The 18,316-nt window shown below is 50.6% G+C and overlaps 2 protein-coding genes across 4 annotated transcripts in view; both read left to right on the forward strand.

Annotated features, from left to right (window-relative positions):
- KDM3B (lysine demethylase 3B) overlaps positions 1-5,969 on the forward strand; it is a 77,193-nt gene extending 71,224 nt beyond the window's left edge. For both annotated transcript variants that reach the window (XM_032250397.1, XM_032250398.1), the window contains 2 exons: positions 1,014-1,148; positions 4,609-5,969. In XM_032250397.1, coding sequence (XP_032106288.1) covers positions 1,014-1,148; positions 4,609-4,689 — 216 coding nt within the window. In that variant the 3' untranslated portion in view covers positions 4,690-5,969. The remainder of the gene's footprint in view (positions 1-1,013; positions 1,149-4,608) is intronic.
- A 2,258-nt stretch (positions 5,970-8,227) lies between these two features.
- On the forward strand, positions 8,228-17,265 carry REEP2 (receptor accessory protein 2). 2 transcript variants are annotated; one of them, XM_032250399.1, is made up of 8 exons: positions 8,228-8,452; positions 10,248-10,320; positions 10,595-10,671; positions 14,725-14,845; positions 15,077-15,190; positions 15,550-15,697; positions 15,789-15,919; positions 16,004-17,265. In XM_032250399.1, exons 1-8 carry the CDS (start codon positions 8,421-8,423, stop codon positions 16,070-16,072), a joined length of 765 nt encoding a protein of 254 aa, XP_032106290.1. In that variant the 5' UTR covers positions 8,228-8,420; the 3' UTR covers positions 16,073-17,265. The 2 variants fall into 2 exon arrangements, with proteins under 2 accessions (XP_032106290.1, XP_032106291.1); XM_032250400.1 differs by having other exon boundaries at positions 15,556-15,697; positions 16,004-16,158.
- Positions 17,266-18,316: the final 1,051 nt, after the last annotated feature.

Consider the following 18,316-nt stretch of genomic DNA (forward strand, 5'->3'; position numbering starts at 1 on the left):
CCTCCCAAGTACCTGAGATTACCAGCACATGCCACCATGCCCAGCTAATTTTGTATTTTTAGTATAGACGGCGTTTCTCCATGTTGGTCAGGCTGGCCTCAAACTCCTGACCTCAGTTGATCCGCCCACCTCAGCCTCCCAAAGTGCTGGGATTACAGGCATGAGCCAGCACACCCAACTTATGCATTTATTTTCTTCCTTGTAATGTTAAGGTTCATTAAAAAAAATTTAAATTTATCCCAGCACTTTGGGAGGCTGAGGTGGGTGGATCAGCTGAGGTTGGGAGTTCAAGATCAGCGTGACCAACATGGAGAAAAATCCTGTCTCTACTAAAAATACAAAATTGCTGGCATTCTGGCACATATCTATAATCCCAGCTGCTTGGGAGCCTGAGTCAGGGGAATCGCTTGAAGTTGAGAGGTGGAGGTTGAGGTGAGCTGAGATCGTGCCATTGCACTCCAGCCTGAGCCACAAAAGCAAAACTCTGTCTCAAAAAAAAGTAAAATAAAATAATTTTAACAATGCAAGCTATTAAAGTGACAAATCCTAGCTCAGCTACCTGTATCATACTCTTCTTATCAATCCCCTTATCCCACTTTCCCAGTCTAGTTTCTTTCCTCAGTTGTAGCCTACTGTTAACAATTTGGTATATATTTTTCCAGAACATTTTCTGTGGAAATACTAATATTTTTATGTATTTCTTTTTCCTTTTTTTTTTTTTCCTTTGGTAGAGACGGGGTTTTGGGGTTTCGCCATGTTGGCCAGGCTGGTCTTGAACTCCTGAGCTCAAGCAATCCACGTGCCTCTGCCTCCCAAAGTTCTAGGATTACAGGCATGAGCCACTGGACCTGGTCAATATTTTTATTTATAAATTTGCACTTAAAGCTTTTCTGTGTTATTACAAAAATGGAAATATACATATTTCTAAATTTTTTAACTATATCATGGATGTTTTCCATATTTATTGAATCTCTAATGTCTGATATTTCCCCTCTGTACTTTGCCCCTCTCAGGTTCACAATCTATACAGTTGCATAAAAGTAGCAGAAGACTTTGTATCTCCAGAACATGTAAAGCACTGTTTCCGCCTGACTCAGGAATTCAGGCATCTCTCTAACACTCATACAAATCATGAGGATAAACTGCAGGTAAATAACTCCTTCTACCCCACTCTGCCTTCTCATTGCATACTTATATACATTACACCAGAAAGCACATTCTCCTTTCTGAGGGTATTCTTTGAAGGTTTAATTGTGGAGGAGAAATGACGCAGGAAAGCTGAGGGATATGGAGTCCTTTCAGGAATTATTTAATAAGTCCTCCTCAGTTTTATTTAGAGAATACTCATCTTTTAACCTCATCATTTCTTTTTAATTTTATTTATTTATTTATTTATTTATTTATTATGGAGACTTGCTTTGTCACCCAGGCTGGAGGGCAGTGGCACAGTCTCGGCTCACTGCAATGTCCACCTCCCGGGTTCAAGTTATTCTTCTGCCTCCACCTCCCAACCAGCTGAAACTACAGGCACCCACCACTGTTCCTGGCTAATTTTTGTATTTTTAGTAGAGATGGGGCTTCACCATGTTGGCCAGGCTTGTCTCAAACTCCTGACCTCGTGGTCCGCCTGCCTGCCCTCCCAAAGTGCTGAGATTATAGGCATGAGCCACCACGCCCCACTTAATTTTATTTATTTGTGTTTTTTTCTTCTTTTTTACAAAAATTAGCTGGGCATGGTGGTGCACACCTATAGTCCCAGCTACCCAGGAAGCTGAGGCAGGAGAATTTCTTGAAGTGGGAGGTGGAGGGTGCAGTAAGCTGAGATCATGCCACTGCACTCCAGCCTGGGTGACAGAGCAAGACTCCATCTCAAAAAAAAGTTTTATCTTCTTTTTAATGGAGCGAGGTCTCTGTTGCACAGGCTAGGCTCGAGAGATCTTCTTACCTCAGCCTCACAAAGTGCTGGGAATACAGGTGTGGGCCACTGCTTAACCTAAACATTTCTGTTGTGACAGTCCTCTATTTCTCTCGCCTTCAGAGTTACAGTGTTATTAGTGTTAGTAACTAACTAGACTGACCTCCCCAAACAGGTGGGAGAAGCACTGTGGCATCGTGTTCTAAGCCTGTTTCTGAGAAGAAATATTGCGCTGAAGCTGCTTCTTGTAGCAGATTTCTATGCAGACTCAGTTTCTTAGAGCTCTGCTAGGGATTACAGTTCATGTCCCTAAGAACTGTATCCCCTTGTAGAGCAGAGCTGAACAATCAGATTAGGTTTCCTCTGCTCTTGAAATGGATTGGAATTTGAAGCGCAGAATTTCATCATTAATACACTTAGGTACTTTAGTTGCATAAAAATGACAAAGAATAAGGAAGCAGAATTCTCTAGGCTTTCACTGTGGCCACTTTTCCTCTGGCATGTCTGGTTCTTGGTAGATCAGATTGAAGAGGTTTTTCTTAATTGCTCTTAGATTTAATCACCTTCAACTTTGAGTCTTATCTGCTTTTTTTTTCTTTTTTCTTTTTGAGACAGGATCTCACTATGTTGCCCAGGCTGGAGGGCAGTGGTGTGATCTTGGCTGACTGCATCCTCCGTCTTCTGGGATCAAGTGATTCTTGTGCCTCAGCCTCACAAGTAGCTGGGACTACAGGCATGCACCACCATACCCAGATATTTTTTGTATTTTTTGGTAGAGAGGGGGTTTCACCATGTTGGCCAGGCTGGTCTCAAACTCCTGACCTCAGGTAGTCTGCCTGCCTCCACCTCCCAAAGTGCTGGGATTATAGGAGTGAGCCACCTCACCCAGCCTACCATAAAGTTTTTATACAAAGTATAGTCACCATTGGTGTTTATTTTTATTTATTTATATTTTGAGATGGAGTCCTGCTCTGTTGCCCAGGCTGGAGTGCAGTGGCATAATCTTGGCTCACTGCAACCTCTGCCTCCCAGGTTCAAGCGATTCTCCTGCCTCAGCCTCCCAGGTATCTGGGATTGCAGGCATGTGTCACCATGCTGAGCTCATTCTTATATTTTTAGTAGTTGACAGGGTTTCACCGTGTTGGCCAGGCTGGTCTTGAACTCGTGACCGCAGGTGATCCACCTGCCTTAGCTTCCCAAAATGCTGAGATTACAGGCATGAGTCACCGTACCCATCCAACATTGCTGTTTAAACAGAATGCAAATGTAAAGATAACATGTCACCTTATCCTTAACACCTTTCCTGAGCTAGGGATATTGGGTGTGTGTTTGCAGTCCCAGCCACTCAGGAGGCTGAGGTGGGAGGATCACTTGAGCCCAGGAGTTTTGAAGCTCTCGTCACCTATGATCACCCTACTACACTCCAGCCTGGGCAACAGACTCTATCTCTTTATTTAAAGACAAAAAACAAATAAAAACAAAGACCTTTCCTGACTATGCTGTTTAGAATAACAGCAACTCCTGCTTCAGCACTCTCCGTCCCACTTTCACTGCATTATTTTTTCTGTAATAGTTTCACCATCAGATAGATAGATTGATAGATACATACATACCTACATACATACATAGATAGATGGATACATAGATAGATTTTATCTGTTACTTAATTCTACTAGAATGTAAGCTGTTTAAGCTCTGTGAAGGCAGGAATTTACTATTTTATTTACCGCTTTTCCTTAGCACCATGTCTGACACATAGTAGGTACTCAAATTTTTGTTGAAGCAATGCAAAAAATTAAGAGAATATCATAAGAGGGACTTGGATGCCCATGACCCAACTTAAGAAATTACAGCACACATACATACATATACAGCAACTACTTGGTTGAAGCCCTCGTGTACCCTTCTGCTTTGCATTTCCCCACTTTTCCTCCTCAGAAATAACCTCCATTTTCTTGTCAGCCCTTTAAAAGAAAACCATCTTTATCCTCTTCACTTAAATATGCCTCTTCACTTTTTTTAATAACTTTTATTGTGTATTCCAATTTCACATGTAATGTATTTTCCAAATCAGAAAACATACAAGCACAAAGGGAAAAAATATGCCATAATCCTACCTTCCATTCTTGTTTTCTGTAGAACCTTAGGGAAGCCCCTTAACCATATAAGGAAGCAAAGTTCTCCAGGCGTTCACCGTGGCCTGAGTTTCCTCAGTTTTTCATCTATAAACTGGGGGTGATCATAATAGAACCTACCTCATAGGATTCTGGCAAGGATTAAGCAAAGGTCCACATAAAGAGTTCAACAACAGGCCGGGCGTGGTGGCTCACGCCTGTAATCCAAGCACTTTGGAGGCCAAGGCAGGCGGATCACCTGAGGTCAGGAGTTCAAGACCAGCCTGACCAACATGGTGAAACCCCATCTTTAAATTGAAAAATAAAAAAGAGTTCAGCAACAGAGCCTGCCCAGGACATAGTAAGCACATAAATGATGGTGATCAGATAGCTGTTCACAGGATTTTATTATTATTTTTTTAGTACAGACTTTATGCCCTATGTAATTTGTAAATGACTGTGTAGGAACGCACAGTCCTTGTTGGGAGTTTCCCCACTAACCAGTAGGCTTACAGTCAAGGTAGAACATGCATTTGCATGGGGCTGCCATGAACTGACTTTGCTGTTTATCCTCTGTAGGTGAAGAACATCATTTACCATGCAGTGAAAGATGCGGTTGGCACCCTCAAGGCTCATGAATCCAAACTGGCAAGATCCTAGGCATGGAGAAACTCCAAACTCTCCTGTGAAGCAGGTCTTTCACTCACAACACTTACAGGGAACGGCAGGGCTCTTTGCTGGAGCAGAAGCCCTTCACCCGGAGCCAGTGTGGTCAGTATTCCAAACTCTCCAGCCACTCTCTTCTATGCTGCCTCAACACCGAAGGTTGACACAGGAAAGTCGTACTGTTCACACATACAGTTTCAGACTCCAAGCCAAGAGTGCCACATCCCCATCCTGTGGGCTTTTGGGAATCCAAATTGCCTGAACACAGCGGGGCTTTCCTGCACATTCTCCTGATTTGAGATTCATGGGCACACCTTTCTTTTCTTTTCTTCTTGTGCCTAGTTAAATGGGAATGTGTTTGGAGGTCAGGGAAATCACATAACTGGTACAAGTAGGGGGTAATTGCTTAAACATGCCTGGTGGAAGCCTGATAGCGTCTCTGCACATGACCTCTGACAAGGCCCATCCCAGGAGACGGGGTGAAGCCATTCCCCACACTCTCCTGTGAACACTGGAGCCTTGCAGGGCCCAGGGAGAACCCACTGCTTTTCCCAGGAGGCTCCAGGATTAGGAAATGTGTGTATTTAGTGAAAAATAGGTTTGTAGTGAAATAGTTACTATTTCATGAAAGTAGATATTTTTAGAATTTTTGAAATACCACAGTTGTTTTCCTGGATTATGAGGAAAGGCACATTACATTTAGTCTTCCTTTCAATATAAAACTCTTTGAAGAAATATGATTTTTAGAAATCAGCTACCCATTATAGCACAAAATCAGCCAAAGCAGAATTTCTCAAAATTGGCTTTTTTTTTTAGGATTCTTTTAGTTTCTCCCCCTCCCATCTTAGTCTTACCTTGAGGGAACAGTCATATGAGAAGGAACTTTGTCACCTCTGAGCTGTGGTGTGTTCCCTGGGGATTCCTCTTACCTTTCCAAATGGGAAGGACAGTTGATTTCCAACATGAGGTGGTTTTTTTTTTTTTTTTTTTGTCCAGAAATATTTTCAGCAAAACTTTCCAACTTAGTGGAGTCTGATTAAGGATTTATTTGAAAATGATGGAATTCATTGACCCATAGGTACATTGGAAAATGTATCTCTCTCCAGCTGTACTGTAGTGCCCTGCAGGCTGTTTATATGTTCACAGTTACTTTTTTTTTTTTTTAAATAAAAGTCATTTACTGTAGAATACTTTTAATTTCACTTTCTGTATTTTAATTTTGTTGAAGGGCTGATTGGGATTTCCATGTTCTTATTAAAAATCTAACAAATCTGTTTGGAGTGGACTAAATTCTTTGCGTACCAACCCTTCTAAAATCAACATCAGATTGGGAGTTGGGTTGGAGGTTGGGGATTCATTTCCAGGTTTTCATGACTGTGCGCGCGCACACGCACACACACACGTATGTATGTATTTTTGTGGGGTTTTTTTTTTGAGACTGAGTCTCACTCTGTTGCCAGGCTAGCGTGCAGTTGCGTGATCTCAGCTCATTTGCAACCGTCACCTCCTGGGTTCAAGCAATTCTCCTGCCTCAGCCTCCCGAGTAGCTGGGACTACAGGTACATGCCACCATATCCAGCTAATTTTTGTATGTTTAGTAGAGACTGGGTTTCACCATGTTGTACAGGATGGTCTCTATCTCTTGACCTTGTGATCTGCCCGCTTCAGCCTCTCAAAAGTGCTGGGGTTACAGATGTGAGCCACCACACCCGGCCACAAATATTTTTCTTTGCTTCTTGAGGTTGTGCCATGTTGGGAGAAAGGAAAGTGCCAGGGTAAGGTCACTATGGTTTGGGACTTGGGGGCGAGGGGAAGGGGCCACGTGAGTTAGAGGGCAAAAAGAGAGACATGTTTCCCCATACTTTATGCTCTGTGAATGGAGAGGGAAAGGTGGCAAAATCTGAGGAGAAAGGCCATGGTGTGTGGCCTGAGCAAAGTTGGACAATCTGTGGTGGGATTCTTAAGCACATAGCCTGTCTGTCCGCGTGAAACGTGGCCATAGATCACCTTAGAGATGGTGGGAGAAGGCCCATATGGGACTTATCAAGCAGTAATTAAAGTGCTTAATTGTGGGGTGAGAACAGACTGCATCCCAATTAGAAGAGGCTTTCTGGAGAGGAAGTTGTAAAGAATAGCAAGAGGTTATCGGAGGCTGCTTCTCTGGAACCTTTTGGGAAACATCCTCTAAAGCGTTTGAACCTGGAAATATAATTTATGTTAGAAATAGACCATTGTGTGGTTCAAGAATACTGAGCTTGAATAATACCATGACTCTTTGAAATACACAGTTCTGAATATGTCCTTTCAGCCCCATGGGCACAGGTTGATGCTGTGGTCACCAGAAGGATTACACCTCAACAAAAAGGGTAGAGGAATGCAGAAGCTTTAAAATGGGACAGGAAAGGAGAGCAATAGGGCTGGGGGGTAGTGGATGGTTGGAGTTTGGTTGCTTTGCTGAAGATCAGGAGGCAGGCTAGCCTACATTCTGGTTATAAATGACTTTAGAATCAGGACATTCACTGCCACTAGTGCCTGCTGATGGGGGTGTAACTGGAGCCCCAGGCCCCTCTCCCAGCCCCTCTGTTTGAAAAGAAAGGTGACCCTTTGTTGGGAGTAACCACATTGAGAGCATAAACCTCTGTTCCCCTGCAAAGCTTAGGAGCTGGCAACCTAAAAAAGCAGACCAGCGGTCCAGTGGCTCACACCTGTAATCCCAGCACCTTGGGAGGCTGAGGCAGGTGGATCTCTTGAGCTCTCAGGAGTTTTGAGACCAGCCTGGGCAATATGGCAAAACCTCATTTTGGCGAAAAGAAAAAAAAGTACAGAAATTAGCTGGGCATTGGTGGCTTCGGCCTGTTTACAGTTCCAGCTACTCCAGAGGCTGAAGCAAGAAGATCACTCAAGCCCAGGAGGTGGAGGTTGTAGTGAGCTGAGATTGTGCCCCTGCACTCCAGCCTGAGCAACAGAGTAAGACCCTGTCTCAAAAAACAAAACATCATCAGGCCAGGGGAGATCCTCTTTCAATGGGGATGAGGAGTGGGGTGGACAGGTGCGGCTATACCTGTGAGCTCAGGTGGATGTCTCCAGGGCCTGTGATGAGGAGGAGAGTTTGCTAGTCAGCAGTTGGGGGATATAACCTGTTTAAAGTAGGCTTCCTGGGATCATCTGAGCAGCATGACTTGGTGGCTTTGTGACTCTCAACAGATTATTGAACCTTCTAAGCTTCTCATTCCCTTATCTTCAAAATGAGGGCAATTATAGCCCCTGCCTGATAGGGTGGTCAAGAGGATTCACTGGCAACGCAGTGAAGCTGTCAGCACAGGGACTGGCACGCAGTAAGCGCTGGAGGTGGGCAGGGGCGATTTCAGGATGGAACCACGACAACAGCCTAGGGCTTGAAACCCAAGAAAGATGAACAAGCGATTCCAGAAAGGCAGGGCACTGAGGATCGGAGGCGCGTGCCCGGCCACAGCAGGTGCTGGGGGGCGCGCCGCCGCCGAGGCCTCCCGGCCTCCCCTTTAAGAGCCGCCGCCGCCCACGGCCCGCCGCTGCGGCAGGGACCTCCCCTTTAACGGCGGCTCTGGGCGCTCCGCTGCCCCCGCGGCGGCTGCTGCAGCGGCTGCTGCTGCTACTGCGGCTCCTGCTGCCGCCGCCGCCACTCGGCCTCCGGCAGCTGCATCCTCGGCCGGGCCGGGTCCCCGCCCTGCGCCGCGCCCGGCCCCGCCATGGTGTCCTGGATCATCTCTCGCCTGGTGGTGTGAGTGCGGCGGCGGCTGGGGGTGATGCGGGCTGTGATGGAGGGCGGTGGTGTTAAAGCGCGGGTGGACTTCTCCGAAGCTTCGTGCAGCAGAGTCACCTAAAGGTGCTGCCTCCTTATTTGGAGTCCCCAGAGACATGGAGATGTGGCAGCCAGGACTGGAGAGGGGAATATTAGGGGAGCGTGGCAGGCCTGGCTTCCCAGGGACCTCACCCACATTCTTTATTAATAACCTCTTTTATTTCTACCGTCCTTGCTCCTGTGCCCATCCTAGAGGCTGAGCAGCAAGGCTTGATTTAGAAGGGGAGGCAGACATGGCCCCTCCCCCACCGAGCAGGTCTGGGCTGGAGGGGTCTTCAGACCCGGGCCCTGTCCCCCTGGGGGAGGGAACAGGGTGATGGAAGAGAGTGGAGCAAGGCAGGGCCTCATCACCATTCCACAGCTCTGAGCCATCGCCAGGCCCCTTGGCCTCTCGCTTCCACTCACTGTCAGGAGACTGGGGACGAGGGCACATGCACTTACGGCCCCCCAGAGAGGAAGTCTGAGTATTGGGAAGCAGAAATGCTCGGAGGACAAAGTGTGGGCGGTAACTGGGAGAGATGTGTGTGCTCAGCCTGGGATTGTGGATGCCGCCGGGGGAGGACGCGCGGTGGCCTTCATTCCGGGCTGCCAACCACACTGTGGAGCTGTCTCTGGCACCTCCCCGGGCCCCAGGAGAGAACACAAACCATTCCCCACGACCCCAGACTTTGTCTTTGAGGATTCTACCCCCCACTCCATCCGCACCGGCTAGTTTGGAAGTATCCTGCCTGTCCAGGTAGAAACAGGCAGCCCCACGGCACCCACACATTGTCAAGGGGCTGGGCCTGACAGGGGCTCCTCGTGGGCCTCGGAGCTATCCTCTGCCCTAATGAGGACCCTGCCCCTCGGCCTCCATCGTGGGGGACTGACAGCGGCAGCCCCGCCCTGCTCCTTTCTTCCCATTCCGTGCGCCTCACCAGGCAGCCAAGTGCTTCTGTCCTGGTTTCCTCTAGACTCTCGGGATGATCGCTCTCCTCTTCCCCCACCCACCCCAGGGGGAATGAGGGACCTCAGGCCTCCATGTGGCTTCGGGGTGGCTGCTTCTCTCTTGCCTGGGCAAGCCCCAAAGGGCATTGCTCCTCTTCTTTCCCAGCCTGTGTCTTATCTGCACTCTGCACTTGGATCACCAGCGGCCCTCCCCTGAGCGCCGTCCCTGTGGTGTTTACATGGGAGAATAAGCCGCTTTGCCTCTCTCCGGGCCTCCTGCCCCTGTGCCCTCTGTTCCCCAGGGCCCCGGGGCCACAGTGGTACCTCTGACTGCCAGGTAGGGTGCCCTGTTAGGTGGTATCAGGTTCCTTCACAGAGCCTGGCTCTGAGACAGGGGAGGTGGAAGGTAAGGGCAGTTGAGTATGAATGGGCATGAGGTCAAGAAGGAAGACACCTTGTGGCAGCGACCTGACTCCCCATCTCCATGACATGTTTGTGCATAGCCAAGGATCATAGTGCAAGGGACCACATTGTACCCTGTGGCCTCTGGGTCTTTCCCTGCCTCAGGGGCTAGAGAAAAACTGAACAGTAGAGTGGGGAGGGGCATCACCCTAGCTATCTGGGCATGTTCCACGCTGCTTTGCCCTTACCCACTGACCTGAGTTCATCAGTCCAGCAGGGAGTTCTGTCCCTCTTCCCCTTACTTACCCAGAGGCTGATGCAGAGCTGAGAGGGAGAGGCCATTGCCCTTGGCTAAGGGGCCCGGTAACCATGCCTGCCTCCCTAGGCTCATCTTTGGCACGCTGTACCCAGCCTATTCTTCATACAAGGCCGTGAAGACAAAAAACGTGAAGGAATATGTGAGTGGATGACCCTTCACCCCCTACCCAACCCACATGGCAGAGAAAGGGGAGTACACTGGGTCCTATTACAGATGGGGGTGACTTTGTACCAACACTGTCAGCCACTAACAAGACCCACCAGCAAAGGAGGACCCAGAATGGCTGGCAGGCAGAAGTGGGGTCCTGGGTATTCTCCCCAGCTCAGGCATGCTTGACAGGCAGAGTTGGGGTCCTGGGTGTCACTGGTCCCCTCGGCCCCATGCCCCAGTGAGCGCTGCCCTCTGTCCCTCAGGTGAAATGGATGATGTACTGGATCGTCTTTGCCTTCTTCACCACGGCCGAGACGCTCACGGATATAGTGCTCTCCTGGTGAGGTCCAGCGTCCCCTCCTGCATCTCAGGGCCCAGGGCCTCTGCCTTTCTCTACCCAGCCACCCAAACAAAAGATTGGGCTTGGGTGAAGTTCCTTCTACTCCCAACAATTACATGGGGTCCTTGATATCTCCCCTCTCATGTCTAACTTGATCTGCAGAAGAACATAGTAGTGCTGGGTGAGGTAGCTCATGCCTGTAATCTCAGCACTTTGGGGGGGTGCCAAGGCCAGTGGATCACTTGAGACCAGGAGTTTGAGACCAACTTGGGCAATACAGTGAGACCTTGTCTCTACTAAAAATTTATCTTAATTAACTAGGTGTGGTGGCATGTGGATCACTTGAGCCCAGGAGTTGGAGGCTGCTGTGAGCCATGATCATGCCACTGCACTCCAGCCTGAGTGACAGAGCAAGACCTTGTCTCTTAAAAAAGAAAAAAGAGGGGCTGGGTGTGGTGGCTCACGCTTGTAATCCCAGCACTTTGAGAGGCTGAGGCGGGTGGATCACAAGGTCAGGAGTTCAAAACCAGCCTGACCAAGATAGTGAAACCCCATCTCTACTACAAAATACAAAAATTAGCTGGGCGTGATGGTGCACCGGTAATCCCAGCTACTCGGGAGGCTGAGGCAGAGAATTGTTTGAACCCAGGAGGCGGAGGTTGCAGTGAGCTCAGTTCATGCCACTGCACTCCAGCCTGAGCAACAGAGTGAGACTCCATCTCAAAAAAAAAAGGAAAGAAAGAAAGAAAAAAGAGGCCAGGCACAGTGATTTACGCTTGTAATCCCAGCATTTTGGGAGGCCAAGGCGGGTGGATCACCTGAGGTCAAAAGTTTGAGACCAACCTGACCAACATGGAGAAACCCCATCTCTACTAAAAAATACAAAAATTGGCCGGGCATGGTGGCACATTCCTGTAGTCCCAGCTACTCAGGAGGCTGAAGCAGGAGAATCACTTGAACCCAGGAGGTGGAGGTTGCAGTGAGCCGAGATTGCACCATTGCACTCCAGCCTGGTAACAAAAATGAAACTCCATCTCATAGAAAAAAGAGCAAAGAGCCACGTGTGGTAGCTCACACCTCACTCCCAGCACTTTGGGAGGCCGAGGTGGGTGGATCATTTGAGCTCAGGAGTTTGAGATCTGCCTGGCCAACATGGTGAAACCCTGTCTCCACTAAAAATACAAAAAAAAAAAAAAATTAGGTGGGCATAGTGGCGTGCCTGTAATCCCAGCTACTAGGAAGACTGAGGCAGAAGAATTGCTTGAATCCAGGAGGTGGAGGCTGCAGTGAGCGGAGGCCATCCCACTACACTCCAGCCTGGGTGACAGAGTGAGATTCTGTTTCAAAAAAAAAGGACTAAGAACAGACATGACCCCTAAGTTTCTTTCTGGTGGCAGCAAGAGCACCTCAGGAAATCTTCTGCCATGCTGCCTGTGACCTTAGGCAGGTCACAGCTCTCTAGGCCTCAGTTTCCTTATTTGTAAAATAGGCATATGATTCACTCCTATAAACACTGGATACTTGCATTTCCAAGGCATTTTCTAAGCTGTGCTAGACTACGTATGTATGAGCACTTTGAGGACAGGTAGTATGTCTTAATCATCTGTATATTCAGAGCAGGAGCTCAAAAATGTTTACTGAATGATCAGATATCTCTTGGAAGAGAAGACTAATAACATAGTTCATCAGAACTCAAGAGAATTTTACCAAGGGGGAGAGGACAAAAGATCATTACATTTATAGATAAGACCCTTGCATTTGATAAAAACAGTTTTAGGAGAGGAAAGAAATAGAGAGATCTGCAAATTGAGGATAACAGCCAGGCATGGTGGCTCCTGCCTGTAATTCTAGCACTTTGGGAAGCCAAGGCAGGAGGATCACTTGATCCCAGGAGTTTGAGACCAGCCTGGGCAACGTTGTGAGATCCCAACAAAAAAAAAAAAAAAAAAAAAAAATGGCTGGGCATGAGCCACCGTAATCCCAGCACTTTGGGAGGCCAAAGCAGGTGGATCACCCAGGTCAGGGGTTCAAGACCAGCCTGACCAACATGGAGAAGCCCCATCTCTACTAAAAATATAAAATTAGCCGAGTGTGGTGGTACATGCCTGTAATCCCAGCTACTTGGGAGGCTGAAGCAGGAGAATTGCTTGAACCTGGGAGACAGAGATTGCAGTAAGCCAAGATCATACCATTACACTCCAGCCTGGGCAACAAGAGCGAAACTCATCTCAAAAAAAAAAAAATTGGCCGGGCGCGGTGGCTCAAGCCTGTAATCCCAGCACTTTGGGAGGCCGAGGCGGGTGGATCACGAGGTCAAGAGATCGAGACCATCCTGGTCAATATGGTGAAACCCCGTCTCTACTAAAAATACAAAAAAAATTGGCTGGGCATGGTGGCGCGTGCCTGTAATCCCAGCTACCCAGGAGGCTGAGGCAGGAGAATTGCCTGAACCCAGGAGACGGAGGTTGCGGTGAGCCGAGATCGTGCCATTGCACTCCAGCCTGGGTAACAAGAGCGAAAACTCCGTCTCAAAAAAAAAAAAAAAAAAAAAAAAAAAAAAATTGGCCAGGCACAGTGACTTACATCTGTAATCCCAGCACTTTGAGAGGTAGAGGCGGGTGGATCATGACGTCAAGAGATCGAGACCACCCTGGCCAACATGGTAAAACCCTGTCTCTAATAAAAATACAAAAAAATTAGCCAGGCATGGTGGTGTGTGCCTGTGGTCCCAGCTACTCAGGAGGCTGAGGCAGAAGAAGCGCTTGAACCCAGGAGGCGGAAGTTGCAGTGAGCTGAGATTGCACCACTGCGCTCCAGCCTGGCGATGGAGCAAGACTCCATCTCGAAAAAAAATTTTTAAATTGAGGGTAGGGAATATAGATGCCTTTTTTTTTTCTTTTTGTTTTTGAGACAGGGTCTCACTCTGTCATTCAGGTTAGAGTACAGTGGTGTGAGCTAGGCTCACTGCAGCCTGGACCTCCTGGGCTCAAGTGATCATCCTACCTCAACCTCCTTAGTAGCTGAGACCAGGGACGCACACCACCACACCTGGCTTATTTTTTGTTTTTTTGTAGAGATTGGGTTTTGCTGTGTTGCCAGGATGGTCTCAAACTCCTGGGCTCAGATGATCCTCCCACCTCAGCTCCCCAAGAGGCTGGGAGATTACAGGCCACTGTGCCAGGCCTATACATGTGTCTTGACACAGCAAAAGAGAGAGCTTTGATGAGGGCTTTGTGAGGACATAGGCAACCTGAAGGAGTTTGTGGCCAGAGGAGAAGGTGTTAGGGGGACTGAAGGGCAATCCTGAAAAGCACAGGGCGTGTCATGGCAGGGCAGTAGAGTCTGGAGCAAGCTAGAGAAGCCCCAGGCCTCTCGATGAGAGGGAGGGCAGGAAGGGAAGGGGTGAAGACCCAGGGGTGGGCCTGCAAGGTTGAGAGTTTGCCTTGGTGCTGACCTGAGGGCAGAGGAAGAGGGGTTTTCTCTAGGAATGAGAGGGGTGGGGCTTAGGGAGAGGATGAGGCAAGGAGAGTTGGTGCTGGGAGAAATTACTTCTAGCATCACTTTTTTTTTTTTTTTTTTTTGAGACGGAGTTTCACTCTTGTTACCCAGGCTGGAGTGCAATGGCGCGATCTCAGCTCACCGCAACCTCCGCCTCCTGGGTTCAGGCAATTCTCCTGCCTCAGCCTCCTGAGTAGCTGGGACTACAGGCACACGCCACCATGCCCAGCTAATTTTTTGTAGTTTTAGTAGAGACGGGATTTCACCATGTTGACCAGGATGGTCTTGATCTCTTGACCTCGTGATCCACCCGCCTCGGCCTCCCAAAGTGCTGGGATTACAGGCTTGAGCCACCGTGCCCGGCCCTAGCATCACTTCTAACCTTCCCGCCTGGAGCCTCAGCTGAGCCCCGCAGTCCCCCTGGGATTAGAAAGGAGCAGTCCCATAAGCCCCATGGGGACCGCAGAGTGCTAAGAGGGAGGGGCTGGTGCTGCCAGGCACAGGGCACCCCCCGACTCTCTGCCCTGTACTCTGCACTTGCCCCTGTCCCAACAGGTTCCCCTTCTACTTTGAGCTGAAGATCGCCTTTGTGATATGGCTGCTGTCCCCTTACACCAAGGGCTCCAGCGTGCTCTACCGCAAGTTCGTGCACCCAACACTGTCCAACAAGGAGAAGGTTTGCCCCTACTCTCAGCTCACCTCCCAGACTGCCCCCAGCCAAGGCAGCCCAGAGCCTGTAGCCTCATACAGACTGGCCTTCCCGAGGGTCCCAGAGCCTGAAGTGACCTGGCAGGGCTGCTGTGGCCTCCCAGAGCAGACAGGGGCCTCTGACCGGGGTAAACAAGGGTAGGGCAGGGCCTTGACAGCAGCACCCACCTCTCCTCTTCCTTCCCCTCCAATCCCGCAGGAGATTGATGAGTACATCACGCAGGCCCGAGACAAGAGCTATGAAACTATGATGAGGGTGGGCAAGAGGGGCCTGAACCTGGCCGCCAATGCTGCAGTCACGGCTGCTGCCAAGGTGAGATGGGGGCAGGCCTGGACTCCCAGGGCCCCAGCCTTGTACAAAGGGCCCTGATCAGGCTCCTTGGCCTCTACCCCGTCCTCGGGACTGTCGAGACTCTGGGCTTATGCAGCTAGAGGTTCCAGTCCAGGCTCCCCCGCTGTCTGCCTGAGTCACTTTCATTGTCCAGCCATTTTCCCATCTGTCCAGAAGGGAAATGTGGCCCCGCTCCAGCCCTCAGCTCTGTCAGTGTGGGACTGGGTGAGGACCCTGTGGGGAGGGCACTGAGCCTGGGGCTGCTGCCAGCACCATGGTGACCGCTATCTCCACCCCGCCCCTTCCCCCCCGGCTCTCCCGGTGCGTGGTGGTGACCCTAGGGCCAGGGGGTGCTGTCAGAGAAGCTCCGCAGCTTCAGCATGCAGGACCTGACCCTGATTCGGGATGAGGATGCACTGCCCCTGCAGGGGCCTGACGGCCGCCTCCGACCCGGCCCTGGCAGCCTTCTGGACACCATCGAGGACTTAGGTACAGGCAGGGCCCAGGATTGGGGAGGGGCAGTGAGGGCAAGGAACCCAGATGGGAAAGATTCCTCATCTCCTTTTCTCCCTGCACCTAGGAGATGACCCTGCCCTCAGTCTAAGGTCCAGCACAAACCCGGCAGATTCCCGGACAGAGACCTCTGAGGATGACCTGGGAGACAAGGCTCCTAAGAGGGCCAAACCCATCAAAAAAGTGCCCAAAGCTGAGGTGAGAGCACTGGCTGGAGCTTGGGGAAACGAGCAGGGGGTTGTGGCTCCAGGCTGAGCCCCATCTTCCTCCTTCTTTCCACAGCCACTGGCTTCCAAGACACTGAAGACCCGGCCCAAGAAGAAGACCTCTGGCGGGGGCGACTCAGCCTGAGCCCTCCACCTGGCAGGCTGCAGAGCAAGGATGAAGCCTCAGGAAGGGCCTCAGCCCCTGCCCCTGCTCCACACTGTGCCAGCAGCCCAGGTGTCTCCGGCCCCTGGGGCCCCTCCGATGGCCATTTCCAGTGCCTGCCCAGTGGCCACTCTTCTGGAAGGGGCTTGGAAAAGAGGAGGGAGGCCCAGTTGTGGGGGTTGAGGGTAGAGGCTGGACCAGAGGCTGAGGACTGAGCCACGCAAGGAGGTGGCGGCTGCTGGGCCTGCACTGCTGTTCCGCTGCAGCCCCCGCCCCCCCGCCCCCCCAGTGCCTTGCTGAAGCCCATGGCCATCTGCTTCTCAGAGGCTCTAACGTTTCTCCACTGCTCATCTCGGTTTGGGAGCGGGGAGGGGGCAGTCCTAGTCCAGATAGACCAAGGACGGGCTGAAGGCACCTGGGGGAAAGGGAGCACATGAGGAGGACCTCGGGGACCCCAGGTGGGGCCTCCAGGTGCAGCTGTGGATGGAAGACGGCTTGGCATGTGCTTTCAGTGACAAGGACGGCCAGGCCAGAGCTGCAGCTGGCGGCTCTTTTCCTGGTCACTGGGTGGGGCTGTGTGCCACATGCTCCCACATTAAAGAGGTGGGGGGGGTCTAGGGGTGTATGTGTGAGTGTGTCTTCTGGGTTTAGGGCTGGGGGCAGTTTGGGTCAAGGACTGTCCCTCCAGCAGTCACCTCCTCCCACCCTCGGCCCCACAGCCAGCTGGCCCTTTCCCCGCTCAGCCCTCCCTCCCAGGCGCTGAGCCTCAGAGGACCCTGGCCCATGAGAGAAGGGGGATCTGGGGGGCCCTTCACCTGCTCCTTTGCCCTTGCTCCCCTTCAGGTCACCCCATTCCCACTCCTCAGGGTCCCCCGCTCCTGGCTCTAGTACAGGCCCCTGCTGAGTGGGCTCCTCTCCTGTGCCCCTGGGGCCCATCCCCTCTTGCCCAGGGTCCCCGTCTTGTGCCAAGCAGACTGAGCGCTAAGACCTCTGGCAGAGCCCAGTCTCCGCCCACACCCCACCCCAGCTTCTGCCATGACTTCGATCAGGGCCAGGAGGAACACGTTGAGAAGAAAGAGAAATGCAGGAGCCTCGGGCTCCCAGTTCCTTGGGAAGAGGGTGCCCATTGGACCTTTGGCATTGGATGAGCCAATAAACCAAACTCTGGCACCTCATTTATTTTGGGCTCTGTGCTTTCTTCTTGCCCCACCAGCTAACAGGTGGGAAGAGCCTCAAGTGAGAAGCAGGACCCAGCTGAGGAGGGGGGAGGTCAGCCTGTGACCCACAGAAGCTCTGATCACCAGCTAAGAGATGGGCTTGTGGGGGCTTAGTCTGAGAAAATGGTTTTGGGACTGGAGATAAAACCAGAGGCCTGGGCCAGGCGGGGTGGCTCATGCCTATAATCCCAGCACTTTGGGAGGCCGAGGCAGGCAGATCTTGAGGTCAGGAGATGAGACCAGCCTGGCCAGCATGGTGAAACTCCCTCTCTACTAAAATACAAAAACAAATTAGCCAGGCGTGGTGGTATGTACCTGTAATCCCAGCTACTCTGGAGGCTGAGGCAGGGGAATCACTTGAACCTGGGAGGTGGAGATTGCAGTGAACTGAGATCACAGCACTGCACTGAAACCACTGCACTCCAGCCTGGGCAACAGAGCAAGACCCCATCTCAAAAAAAAAAAACAGAGGCCTGGCTGGGTGTGGTGGCTTACCCCTGTAATCCCAGCAATTTGGGAAGCCGAGAAAGGAGGATCCTTGAACCCAGTATTTCGAGACCAGCCTGGGCAACATGGGAAAATCACATCTGTTTGTTTTTTTTTTTTTGAGACTGAGTCTCGCTCTATTGCCCAGGCTGGAGTGCAATGGCGCAATCTCAGCTCACTGCAACCTCTGCCCCCCAGGTTCAAGCGATTCTCCTGCCTCAGCCTCCCAAGTAGCTGGGATTACAGGCATGCGCCACCACGCCCAGCTAATTTTTGTATTTTAGTAAAGACAGGTTTCACCATGTTTTCCAGGCTGGTCTTGATCTCCTGACCCTAAGTGATCCGCCTGTCTCGGCTTCCCAAAGTGCTGGGATTACAGGCGTGAGCCACCGCGCCTGGCTACATCTCTATTTTTTATTTTTATTTATTTTTATTTTTTGAGACAGAGTCTTGCTCTGTTGCCAGGTGCCAGGCTGGAGTACAGTGGCATGATCTTGGCTCACTGCAACCTCTATCTCCCAGG

Source organism: Sapajus apella, unplaced genomic scaffold, assembly GCF_009761245.1.
Source record: "Sapajus apella isolate SASKATOON/1434 unplaced genomic scaffold, GSC_monkey_1.0 scaffold71, whole genome shotgun sequence".
Lineage (NCBI taxonomy): Eukaryota > Metazoa > Chordata > Mammalia > Primates > Cebidae > Sapajus > Sapajus apella.